Source organism: Pseudorca crassidens, chromosome 15, assembly GCF_039906515.1.
Source record: "Pseudorca crassidens isolate mPseCra1 chromosome 15, mPseCra1.hap1, whole genome shotgun sequence".
Taxonomy (NCBI): domain Eukaryota; kingdom Metazoa; phylum Chordata; class Mammalia; order Artiodactyla; family Delphinidae; genus Pseudorca; species Pseudorca crassidens.
In genome coordinates, this window is record NC_090310.1 from 55,253,157 (window position 1) to 55,267,004 (window position 13,848).

The 13,848-nt window shown below is 39.1% G+C and overlaps 1 protein-coding gene across 7 annotated transcripts in view; it reads right to left on the minus strand.

Annotated features, from left to right (window-relative positions):
• MCM8 (minichromosome maintenance 8 homologous recombination repair factor) overlaps nt 1-13,791 on the minus strand; it is a 41,426-nt gene extending 27,635 nt beyond the window's left edge. For 3 of the 7 annotated variants that reach the window (XR_010935147.1, XR_010935146.1, XM_067707515.1), the window contains exons 1-7: nt 13,465-13,791; nt 10,273-10,476; nt 9,896-9,979; nt 7,795-7,877; nt 6,136-6,285; nt 4,184-4,287; nt 3,198-3,396 (exon numbers count right to left, since the gene is read on the minus strand). Coding sequence is in view for 5 of the 7 variants with exons in the window: in XM_067707515.1 (XP_067563616.1) it covers nt 3,198-3,396; nt 4,184-4,287; nt 6,136-6,285; nt 7,795-7,877; nt 9,896-9,979; nt 10,273-10,417 (765 nt within the window). In the remaining 2 variants the exon portion in view is untranslated. Of the gene's footprint in view, nt 1-3,197; nt 3,397-4,183; nt 4,288-6,135; nt 6,286-6,725; nt 7,339-7,794; nt 7,878-9,895; nt 9,980-10,272; nt 10,477-13,464 lie in introns of those variants that run through there. The other 4 variants (XM_067707512.1, XM_067707511.1, XM_067707514.1 and 1 more) reach the window with 4 other exon arrangements.
• Nucleotides 13,792-13,848: the final 57 nt, after the last annotated feature.

Consider the following 13,848-nt stretch of genomic DNA (forward strand, 5'->3'; position numbering starts at 1 on the left):
GTATTGATTTTGTTTTTGAGGCACTTTTTCAGCTGGTCCCTCTTGATGACTGCTCTTATTCTTTCTGCTGTGGGTATGCAAGTCTCTTTACACACCTGTCACACCAAGCACTTATTCCTTCCTTTGTGCCCAAGTAGTCTCCCAATCCTTGAACATCTCCTTGTATCCAGTCCCACATACCCAGCTCCAATCCTCCCCTTTTCAAAAGCCTTTCCTGGGTCTTCTTTAATCCCCAATTCTCCTATCTAACCTCCTTTTGCACTGCTTGTATAGTATAATGTTTATTGTACCACACAGGCAGTCCTCAACATGTAAGTCAGTTGTGTTCAAGTTTTCGTAAGTCATTTGTTTGCTGTTTGTACCTCAAGATGCATTTATAAGTAGAGAGACTGTGGCAGACTGTGTTTTCCAAATACGGTTGTAATTGTATCACCCTTCAAACCTTTCTAGAACCCTGCCACTCCCCTATAAAGAGCTGGAGTCTAATTTCCCCCTCCTGGGATGTGGACAGGCTTGTGACTCACTTTGTAACCAACCGAATGTGACAGAAGTAATGCTGCCTGACCTCTGAGGCTGCCTCAAAAGAGGCAAAGCCATTTCTGCCAGTCAGCTGGACCTATGTCTCTTGAAGCTATTGGCAGTCATGTGAGCAGAATGAGTGTCCTGAGCTGCCATACTGTGGGCAAGAAGCCAAAACCAGACCACACAGAAAGACAACGTGGAAGAGAGATACTGGCCAGTGCCCAGTGAGTCCAGTCACTTGCTATTCCAGCTCCCTAAGAGATCAAGAGCCAGAAGTACCCAGCCAACCAGTTCTTCCAAACTCCTGACCCACAGACACCATGTGAAATAATAAAATGATTGTTGTTATTTTGAGCCACTATGCTGTAGGGTGATTAGTTATGCAGCAATAGTGACTGGAACAGAGATCAGCTGGAACAACTGTCTTTCTGATCACTTTGATTCACTGAAGTTCAGACATGAGTAATGAAGTCAGCGTTACTACCTACTGTATTAGAGGGCATGGAAATACCCTGACAAAATAATGTTTACAGAAAATATCCAATTTAAATCAGGATTTAAATTCTGGCCTCTCCAGGGAATTCCCTGGAGGCCCAGTTGTTAAGACTGTGCTTTCACTGCTGAGGTCACAGGTTCAATCCCTGGTCAGAGAACTAAGATTCCACAAAATGAGCCAAAGGGGAAAAAAAAAAAAAAAATCTGGCCTCTCTGACCTAAAGGCAGTCCTGAATCTTAAGCCCAAATAGTAGGTGACACCCATTTACCAACACCATTGATTATTCAGAACCAATAGCTGAATCTAACATACTCTGTTCTTCCTACAAGAGAAGGAAGCCTTAGGAATTTCAATGTGAGTAAAAATGTACTAAATGTTAAACTTATTAAAGTCTAAGGATGATAAAGGCAACTCTGGAAAAGAAGAATCGGTATGGCAAGTGTTCCTACCTTATCAAAAGTTTTAATAAGGTCAATGTAAATAGGATTGTGTAGACCTGGTACAGGACCAGTGAAATAAAACAGACTCACATGTCTACAGGAGCACAGTGTACTACAGATGATGTATTACACATCAATAGAAACAGAGGGCTTAATTAATAAATGGCGACAACTGGCTTTCCACCTAAAAGAATAATATTAGATCCTTAGCTTTATGCCATTCACAAAATTAAATTTCAGATGGACGAAAGATCTAAATAGAAAAAACAAGACTTAAAAGTACTGAAAGAAAATGTAAGAGAGATGTTTATAAATAGTGAGTGAGGGAGGCCTTCTTAAGCCATGGAGAAAATGTAAAAGTCATAGGAAAAAGACTGATCAATTTAACCATGTCAAAATGTATTGATAAAACTCTAAAGCAAAAAATGTACCACAAAGTTAAGAGATAAACTAAAGACTGGGAGAAAATATCTATAATGTAAGAAATCAATGCTCAGTATCTAGAATTCATAAAGAACTCCTATCAATAGTATAAACAGAAAAATGAACAGAAAATTCAATAAAGAAACTGAATGGCCAATAAAGATGTGAAAAGATGCTCAAACATAACAGAAATCACAGAAATTCATATTAAAAATGAAATACCATTTTACACCCATCAGTCTGGCAAAAATTTAAAAACCTAACAATACCAAGTGTTAATGAAAATATGGGGAAATGGTAATCACTTAACACCACCAGCAGGGGTGTAAGTTGGGACCAACATTCTGGAAAGTACTTTGGCAACATCTAAAAATGTTAAAAATAAGCATAGCATATAACTGAGAAATTCCTCTGCTAAGGAGACATGTACAAGAATGTTCTCTGCAGCATTATTTGAAATTGTGAAAAACTGGAAACAGCACAATGTCTGCCAAGACTATGGATAAACAGTGGCTATTCATTTACTCCACACAATAAATGAAAGAATTAGATATGTATTAAGATAGGTAGAACTCCAAAATAACCAAATGAAAAAAATGCTGTAATTTGTTACATTCAGTATATCATTTATGTAAACATAAACAAAACAAATCCTACATATATAGTCAAGTATGAAAATGCAGACTTGAAGAATACATGCTGATTTCAGAATAGTGGCTCTAGGGGTGGAACAAAGTTAATGGAACTGAGGAGGGAAACAAAGAGACTTTACCTTTATAACACTTAATATTTTTTGTAAAAAAATTAGCTAAATATTTGCCAACCCATAATGGTAGTACACAGATATTAGTTACATTATTCTCTACACTTTTCTATAGTTTTAAAATTTATAGTTTTAAAAAAAAGTTAAAAAAGGAATGCATCACTTTCCAACAGCAGAATAAAGGAAAGAAAACAATATGTGTACCTATTAAGCCAGAATATAAAAATATGAACGGAAAGAATACAAATTAACTTCAGGATAATGACTGTCTCTGGGAATGGTACAAGCAAGGGGTAAAAAAGAGACAAAAGCTGTACCAGTAATGCTTTACCTCTTTCAAGATACAGCTGGAGCTGGCAAAATGTAAATTCTGAGTGGTGAATAGAGATGTTTTGTTTATTTTTTGTACCCTGAAGTATTTTATAATTTAAAAACTGAAAATAAACAATAAAAATAAGCTCTGTATTTAGAAACACTGGGAAATGTTTTCTGTAAATTGATTTGCCTTCTTTACCAAGATAAAGAAGGAAGTAGTTAAAGAACATGGTATAACCTTTGTGGGAAGATTATATTTTCCATCTGGAAGAGAAAAACTCTGAATTTCTCCACACGCAGCACAAAGAAAAGCCATCTTGGTACAGAGAGGCTTTATATTACTGACGCGAACCACTGTCCCTCTCAGAGCAATGTATTTTCCATAGTAATTTGCTCGGACGTTCTTGAGCTGTGTTAAGGGCTCATAGTTGTATACCCTAAAAACAAAAACAGGAACATATTTATCTATACATTTAAAATGAGCAGAAAGCTGAGGTTGTCTGCATTTTCACAAGTCCCTTTAAGAAACTATGGAATTCTCAAACCATATCATCCCCATATATATCAGGAATTTTACAAGTATTAAATCAGTCTTAAAAATAAAAAAAGTTAAATCTTCACTTTTCCTCTTGTCTCATTGGCTGTTCTCTAGGGAAAAAGGAAAAAAATAATGCCAAAAGGAAAGTCTCAAATTCAGCAACTTCTGAGTCTCCAAATTCTTTTTCAAGAAATGTTAGGAAATGTCTTTTTTAAATTCTAAGGAAAAAAAAACAAAGAAACAACCTTGATGATTACCTTATTCATCTCTTCTAATGAGAATTTAAAATCTTATAATACAATAAAAAGTTGAATTCAAGAAAAAATTCCATTTGTTCTCTGTGTTTAAAAGAAATCTAATAATTTTAACAAAATTTAATCACACCACTTAGTGTATCACATGGATTATTAAATGTAAATAGCAGGGTCTTGATAAGCATACATCCAAAATCAATGCTTACAAAAATTTGCAGGTTCACAAATCAACTTATTTAGGCAGAAAAAGCTTATTTCTATCAAGATCTCTTCAAATTCAGCAGGTTCACTTGGATGTGATGACCAATGAGTTAGCAAGAAACTCATATACTTTTTACTGATTTCTTTGGCTTTATAAAATAAGGTTTTCACTCTTAAATAGTCTTTAATGCCTGTTTCTGAATAACACTTCAATACCAGAAAATTCCTCACCTTGTATGAATGTGTGGCACATTTACCATTGTCTCCCCATTTCTAGACAATCCTTCGTGGGCTTGTAACTCAGCTGCATGCCTTTCAAGATCCTTAGTTAACAACTAGACAAGACAGACATTTACTCAAAAGTTTGAAAACAAGATACCCTCTTGAAGCAGAACTCTTTTATAGAGAATATGAAGTTAAGAATATAAACAGTTCAGAAGAGCATATTAACAGAACTCTAACTGCCCTTTAAAATTCTGATATTTAGGGCTTCCCTGGTGGTGCAGTGGTTGAGAGTTCGCCTGCCAATGCAGGGGGCGCGGGTTCGTGCCCCAGTCCGGGAAGATCCTACATACCGCAGAGCGGCTGGGCCCGTGAGCCATGGCCGCTGAGCCTGTGTGTCCGGAGCCTGTGCTCCACAACGGGAGAGGCCACAACAGTGAGAGGCCCGCATACCGTAAAAAAAAAAAAAAAATTCTGATATTTTATTATGATTACTTATTTTATAGTGGGTTATGTTTTACCTGGGGTTCTGCTGTCCTTGGGCTGGAAAACTCCAGCATCCCTGTCTGCTACTTTCTGCCTCAACTAAACCTAGTATTAAAAGTCCTTACAGTAGCCCCTTAAAGATATTCTGGATGGATTCTGGAAAAAAAATATTTTCTACTTCTCCAAATTCAGTGATTAAGATAAAGAAAATAAAGATTACTTTTGAAATAACCAATATTTACTTCCTTGGCATTTGACATTAAGTAAAATAAATATTTAACATCTACCTGTGTACAAAGCAGTATGCTGCCAGTCTGAAAAAATGAGATGCAAATATGCAGCTATAATTGCTACCATAAAGATTTACAGACAAAAAAAACATGTGAGTTTTGAAAAGGGGTCATGAGAAAGGTTTCAGAGTGACAACTGAGTTAGGCCCAAGACATTTGGACATGTGAGGCAAGGGGCATTCTATGCCAAATGGACAGCACGTGTAAGAATCCTAGAGGGAGCTTAGTTTAGCTGGATGGCAGGAGAGCAGGGAGAGGAAGTTGAACCAGGTTATGGAAGGCTTTCAATGCCACACAAAGGGTTTGGATATCATTTGGCAGAAAAGAGTCACCACAGTTTCCAAGGACAAATCGTGTTTTACCACGTATGGCAACAGTTAAGGAAAGATAATGAAGTCTTATGACAGAGGCTGTAAGGATGGAAAAGAGGTGGATTTAAGAGATATTTTAGAAATAGAAGTGAAAGGATGTGGTAATTTAGACATGAAGAACTAATGAGAGGGACTTCCCTGGTGGCACAGTGGTTAAAAATCTACCTGCCAACGCAGGGGACGCAGGTTCAAGCCCTGGTCTGGGAAGATCCCACACGCCGCGGAGCAACTAAGCCTGTGCGCCACAACTACTGAACCTGTGCTCTAGAGCCTGTGAGCCACAAGTACTGAGCCCGTGCACCACAACTACTGAAGCCCTTGCGCCTAGAGCCTGTGCTCCGCAACAAGAGAAGCTACCGCAGTGAGAAGTTCACGCACCGCAACAAAGAGTAGCCCCTGCTCACCGCAACTAGAGGAAGCCCGTGCACAGAACAGAAGACCCAACACAGCCAAAACTAAATAAATTAATTAATTAATTAAAAAAAAGAACTAATGAGCAAGAGGAGTCTGAAGACAACAGCCAAGGTTCCCAGCCTTGGGTCACTAGCAGTGTATACATCTTTGCAACGAATCTTTTTAATGAACCCTCACCTGGATACCCTGACCTCCTCTGCTCTATGTCCAGTCCTCAGTACCACTTTAAGACCCACTCTAAACCCCACCACGCCTATGAAGTCTTCCTCTGACAGGATAGCAACCTTTCATTTCTAGCAAAGGTCTGTTGGTAAAAACTAAGAATCTTTTAGAGAAGGTACTGTGACTGTGAAATCTTCCTTTAAAATTTTGACAAAAGTCTCACAAAATCAACACTTACCTGATGTATTGCCAGACCCATGCAAGCCAGGGTTTTGTCAGGTGTATCCCTTAATTCATTTGCTATATTTGGTATCAATTTAGCTATTTCGTCATCTTTTGTCAGTTCTTTAAAATCCACCAAAATACTTCCCTTTCTTTCTATTTCATCCTACAAAATATTACGGTATGAAAATAATGATTGCTTTTTTACCATATATGAGCATTCAATCACATACTTTGAGAAAGCATATAATGTTAATATAGTGATAATATCAGCTCATGCAGCTCAATATTAAAAAAATAAACCTAATCAAAAAATGGGCATAAGACCTAAATAGACATTTCTCCAAAGAAGACATACAGATGGGCAAGAAGCACGTGAAAAGCTGCTCAACATCACTAATTATTAGAGAAATGCAAATCAAAACTACAGTGAGGTATCACCTCACACCGGTTAGAATGGGCATCATCAGAAAATCTACAAACAACAAATGCTGGAGAGACTGGGGAGAAAAGGGAACCCTCTTGCACTGTTGGTGGGAATGTAAATTGATACAGCCACTATGGAGAACAGTACGGAGGTTGCTTAAAAACTAAAAATAAAATTACCAGGGCTTCCCTGGTGGCGCAGTGGTTGAGAGTCCGCCTGCCGATGCAGGGGACACGGGTTTGTGTCCCAGTCTGGGAAGATCCCACATGCCGCGGAGCAGCTAGGCCCGTGAGCCGTGGCCACTGAGCCTGCGTGTCCAGAGCCTGTGCTCCGCAATGGGAGAGGCCACAGCAGTGAGAGGCCCGCGTACCGCAAAAAAAAATAAATAAATAAAATAGAATTACCATATGACCCAGCAATCCCACTACTGGGCATATACCCAGAGAAAACCATAATTCAAATAGACACATGCACCCCAATGTTAACTGCAGCACTATTTACAATAGCCAGGTCATGGAAGTAACCTAAATGCCTGTTGACAGATGAATGGATAAAGAAGATGTGGTACATATATACAATGGAATATTACTCAGCCATAAAAAGGAATGAAACTGGGTCATTTGTAGAGACATGGATGAATTTAGAGACTGTCATACAGAGTAAAGTAAGTCAGAAAGAGAAAAACAAATATCGTATATTAACGCATACATTTGAAACCCAGAAAAATGGTACAGATGAACCAGTTTGCAGGGCAGAAATAGAGACACAGATGTAGAGAACAAACATATGGACACCAAGCAGGGAAGGTGGTGGGGGTGGGGGTGGTGGTGGGATGAATTGGGAGATTGGGATTGACATGTATACACTAATATGTATAAAATAGATAACTAATAAGAACCTGCTATATAAAAAATAAATTAAATTAAATTAAAAATATATATGGTGATAATAAGTACTATAAGTTTTGTGCCAAGCACAGTTCTAATATTTAAAATGTATTAACTTATTTATGTCTCTTAACAACCCTTTGTGGTAGGTATTAATAATACTCTCATACTCTAATGATAGACGAGAAAACACACAAAAGAAAGCAATTCACCGAAGTCCATATTGCTGGTAAGTGGGAAGCTAGCAGCTGGACCAAGGCAGTCCAGTGTCTATAATCACAATCACTAGCACCTCAAATACATTGTTCAATAAGATGACACATAAAGGTGGACTAGTAGCTTTGTTATGCAAGAACCTTACCTTATCGTATAAATCGATACGCCTTGCAAAAAAATTTTCAAATGCTTGAATCTTCTCAATAAAAGGAGAGCTGTCGCTGTAAACTAATCCAACAAATATGGTATCAGCACTAATAAAAATTACACATGTACAATCATATTTTTCATGAGACAGAAGAAATACTATATACATGGTAGATGACTTCTAATTGCTGTACATTCTGATTACATTTAGATAAGAACTGGTATAGAATGTAAACATAAGATTCTAAAACAAGTTTAGGTCTGCATAATCTGAAAGGCAGATAGGAAGTGTCTCTCTCTAAAAGCACCAATATCTGAAAATCTTTACATTGAGCTGTGACACCTAGTAAGATCTACTAGTTCAAACAGCTTACATAATAAAGCGAAAACTTAAGCCGCATAGCACAGGGAGATCAGCTCCATGCTCTGTGACCACCTAGAGGGGTGGGATAGGGAGGGTGGGAGGGAGACGTAAGAGGGAGGGGATATGGTGATATATGTATACGTATAGCTGATTCAGTTTGTTATACAGCAGAAACTAACACAACGTTGTAAAGCAACTATACTCCAACAAAGACGTTAAAAAATAAATAAATACGTTGAGGTTTAAAAAAATTTTTTTAAAGCCAAAGCTTAGCACACTAACTAAACTCTTATTTCTTTGCAAAGAAAATCCTACTAGCCCAAATAGCCATTTGTCAAATCCCTTCCTGAGATCAGGAGAGGCAGACTACCACTCGGCTCTGGTCCCAAAACTGTAAAGTTATCTTCCACATTGTAAAGTTCTATAACATTTTTGAATTGGTCTCCCACAGAGAAACAGTACAATGAAGCAGTTCGGAAGTACAACTGGCCAAAGGCAACTAGTGAACTCCATTTTTAGGACCAGTCCAAAGATCACTTCTAGTATTCTCTAGTATTCTGAGCTAACTGCTAGGGAAATACTGTGGGTGTTGGTGGCTAATGTATCCTAAAGCAACAAAAGATACATCAACTATGAAACATAACATTTCTATATACCAGAGAAAAACAGACTCTCAACACAGCAAACATTTGTAAAGCACTTCATTCATTCACAAAATGAATACTGAGTGCCCGGTATGGGGCAAGATCCTTGCCCTTAAGCAGTACAGTCCAGTGGGTAAAAAAAACACAGATATACATAAACACAAAACCCATATCTCATAACAAGCATATGATACTATCAGAGCACAGGAAAGATGATTCTCCAAACCCATACAGACAGATGTATGATGTTAACTGATGTTCTGGATTACAAAAAGGAGATTCCTTAACTATGTTTCTACACAAACTGTGTTGGCTGTTGTCTCTTGATTCCAAGCCTATTCTTCTATTTTCAGCTTTGTGATTCTTTGATCAAGATCTGCACATGGAACTTCCCAGACTCCTGTAAGATTCTGACAATTAGAGGCAACTTTAGAGACTGGCAGGTGGCAGGAAGGAAGGAATTTATTCTTGTTTCCAATTCTTTTCAGCATCTCTCCAGCTACAGAGGATAGCTAAGTTCTGGCCTCCAGCTCTAAGCACCAACCATGCCACTCTCCTGCCAGAATTACCAGCAGCAACCTGCTTAATTCGCCTCAGTGGTCTGAGCACAGCTCTGAAAGATATCCTTCAGAGGTCCAAGCACAGCTTTGTGGGGTGCCCCTCAAAGGTCAAAGCCACAGCTATGCTGTGGCTCCTCCTTTCAATTCTTAGGTTCTGATAACCTCAGCACTACTTATCTTTTGTTCCCTTAGGCAAAAGGGTGGTTGTTGCTTTCCAAAGTTAACACTATCTGGGAGTTTACCTCAGGGTTCCCTTTTTGCTCTTTCAGTCTTCTATCTGTATACCCAATTCCCTGTATTAACTCCTCTTTCTGAAATACCTAGTGTGGTTTGTTTTTCTGACTTATAGAAAAATAAAAAAATATGCTCTTGAAACATAAACATAATTCAATTGTTTGAGTGAACTAAGATTAAAGAAGAGGGGAGATATATATATATATATAAGCCAAATGAGCAGTAATATGAGATGTAGCATCCAAAAAATGTTAAAGAAAATAAGACTTATGGTACTTTTTGCACTTTTAACTCTACCTTCTGACAAATAAAGCTTCCAGCCTTTATATGGTATGAATTGATCCAACGTTGATTGTAGTAGCAAAGACTGTGGGGTTTGTTCTGAAAAAACAAAAAAACAAAACCACAAAAACCGAATACTAGGTTAATAGAAGCTGAACATTTTTTTTTCCTATTTGCTTCTCCTTATAACAATGAGACCCTGACATGTTATTAACAGAATATCTAAGTTACAGATTTCAGTAAGAATTTTGGATATTAACATCCAAATATTACCTTAAGGGTAATGTCAAATAAAAGACAGACAAATTTGAGTTAAACTGCTCTTCATGACAGGCACGAACAGATTCCTTCACGAAGGAAAAAAATATTGCACTACCGTTGGCCTCCCCTACCAGGATGTTTTCCTGTGGCTTTATTCAGGTCAGGTCTGTGCTTTAGTTCTCTCCATTTTCCTAAGAAGCTCCCACCACCTCTTCCTCTTTTCCAGCTTTGAAATCTTCCCCGTCCAAATCCTCTGCCTCTGTACTCTCCATTCATGTCTTTTAAAAGATAGAGATTAGGAAGTCCTCATCAAAACTGTAGGAGAAACAGTGCTCCTAAAAATGTATTAACATAGAAAATAAGAAAAATTAATATATATTCTAGTTTGAGACCAGCAATGTTGCACAGCATGGTACAAACCCCAAACACTCTGCAGTAATTCTTCTAATCCTCATCTCCTTTTAAGGCCTACCACAGATGTTTAACCAAGTATACTGAGTGCTTATGCCTTTTCTTATTTTTGTCATGGGATTTGTCATGGGATAAAAATAAGAAAAGGTATAAGAAAAGGTACCATACCTGTTTCCATGGAACTCTCACAATAGAAATGAAAATAAAACAGGTAATTAACTCTAAGATACCTCTGTAGTGTGGTGAGACTTATTACAGGGCAGCACTGTCTGAACATTATCCTGACCTGTGACATTAGGAATATATCATCATAGCTCCTTATATATAGACAATCCAGCTGTGCCATATCCACTTTTATCAGGGATACATGGATATCCTTTTTTTTAAATTAATTTATTTTTTTTATTTTGGCCACACTGCATGGCTTGTGGGATTTCAGTTTCCCGACGCAGGCCACGGCAGTGAAAGGACCAAATCCTAACAACTAGACCACCAGGGAACTCCCTGGATATTCCTACATAGGTATCTAAGACAGATCTTTCTGGGGAAGCACAGGAGTGGGATGGGTACATACATGTTTCAACCTTTCTTGTCCTGTAGGGGCCAAAATGGAAAAGAAGTTAATTTTCCAGATTTAGAATGACTGTGTTAAAACGACAATGAAAGCAAGATCATTTCTAGGCCAATACTGATAGATGGGTTATTTGCAATTTTTAGATAAATTTGTTAAAATGCAATAAAGTTTTTCTGAAAGCATATCCATATTTGTTAATATCATTTTTGGGGCTAATTATCCCTTCCTGCTTTTTTCTACTTTGTACATGGTGAGATACTCATTTTAAAAAAAATTATTTTATTTTTTGCCACACCGTGCAGCTTGCAGGATCTTAGTTCCCTGATCAGGGATCGAACCCGGGCCCACAGCAGTGAAAACGCTGAGTCCTAACCACTGGACCACCAGGGAATTCCCAAGACTCATTTTTATTAAACTCAAATCCATAAAAATAGTTCCTGGTTGAAAAGCAATAAATCAATATATATGTGATCTTTTAAAATGGGTTTTAAGGGGCTTCCCTGGTAGCGCAGTGGTTGAGAGTCCACCTGCCAATGCAGGGGACACGAGTTCAAGCCCTGGTCCAGGAAGATCCCACCTGCTGCGGAGCAACTAAGCCTGTGTGCCACAACTACTGAGCCTGCGCTCTGGAGCCCGTAAGCCACAACTACTGAGCCCATGCACCACAAGTAGTGAAGCCCACGCACCCAGAGCCTGTGCTCTACAAGAGAAGCCACCGCAATGAGAAGCCTGCACACCACAACGGTCGCTGCAACTAGAGAATGCCTGCACACTGCAACGAAGACCCAACACAGCCAGAAAAGTTTTTAAATGGGTTTTAAAATAATTCATATAAGTAGAGCACAGGGCAGTGAAACCATACTGTATGATATTGAAATCATGCATCTGTCAAATCCCATGAAATTATACAACAAAAAGAGTGAATCCTAATGTAACTATGGATTTTAATAACAATGTATCAATTTGGGTCCATCAATTGCAACAAATGTATCACACTAATGCAATATGCTAATAATGGGGGAAATGGGGGTAGGGGAAGGGAAGAGGACCTATATGGGAACTCTACTTTCTGTGCAATTTTTACAACAATAGTTGTAAACCTACAACTATTCTAAAAAATAAAGTCTGCTGAAGAAAATAGCTTACTCGTACAACTCAATATCCAAAAACTGAACAGAGGACTTGAACAGGCATTTTTCCAAAGAAGACTTAGAGATGGCCAAGAGGCACATGAAAAGATGCTCAACATCGTTAATCATCAGAGAAATGCAAATCAAAACCACACTGAGATATCACCTCACACCTGTCATAATGGCTATAGTCAAAAACACAACAAATAATAAATGTAGGGGAGGATGTGGAGAAAAGGGAACCCTAGTACACTGTTGGTGGGAATGTAAATTGGTGTAGCCAGTATGGAAAACAGTGTGGAGCTTCCTCAAGAAATTAAAAATAGGGACTTCCCTGGTGGCCCAGTGGTAAAGAATCTGCCTTCCAAGGCAGGGGACGCGGGTTCGATCCCTGGTCAGGGAACTAAGATTCCACATGGCGCAGGGCAACTAAGCCCCCACGCCACAACTACTGAGCTCACACACCTCAACTAGAGAGCCTGCATGCCACGAACTACACAGCCCACACGCTCTGGAACCCGCGCGCCACCAACTGAAAAGAAGAGAAAACACGCACGCCACAACTAGAGAGAAGCCTGCGCACCACAACGAAGAGCCGTCGCACCGCAACTAAGACCCAACACAGCCCCCGCCCAAAAAAAATTTAAATGAAGTATAACCTATAAAAATTGAATCACTATGTTGTACATCTGTAACTAACATAACATTCTAAATCAACTATACCTCAATAAAAGAAAATAGTTCATATCCTAAGAATAAAAATAAATAAGAACATATCCATAGACTGTAGTGCAATTCATTACAAGACAGCGTATCCGCATCTTTATTTAAAGCGATTTAAATTAGTAAATAAGTTAATAACAAGTTCATGTTATGGGCACTAACAGGGCTTTGGTAATCATCTAGACCACACCATACGTTAAGAAACTGAAGACCAGAGAAATTAAGTGAACTGATCAAGATCAAATTTGTCTGTTGACAGTACTGAGCTCAAACTTCATCTCCACATTCCCAACCTGAAGTGCTCCTTCGACAATGCTACGTGCCGTATCTTTTTCAAACGAGGTAATATGGTGAGAACAACTAGTAAAAATTCCAACATAAATGCAAGAGGTAGGACTGGAGAATGGGTAAACGCCACCCGTCGGGCTTCTATGCTTGGTTAAATACCTCACTTCATTTACGTCTCCTCAAGACTAAGTTCTTACTTGCAAAAGATGGAGGTCCCAAAACTCCCTTAGTTCATGGCTGGGCTGGTTCTCCCTTCCTCTCGGGGGGAAGCACGACGGGGCGGAGAGGAGACTCCGCGGTCCGAGCTCCACAGGTGTCCCTGCCCAAGCCCCGCAGACTCTTCACCCTCAGCTCTCCTGACGTCCCCGCGCGGGATCGAAGCTCGTCTGTAGCAGCGGCTTGGGGACCTCAGCTTCTCCACCGAGGCCGCACAGCGGAGCCGGAAAATGTCTAGAGCACGGCGCCACAACAGCACGGCTAACCAAATCCCAGTTTTCCAAGTTCTTTTTTGGCGCTTCTGTGACGCAACTTCCGCCCGAAGCTGCGGCGAGACCGGAGGGGCGTGACGGAGGGCAGCCAAT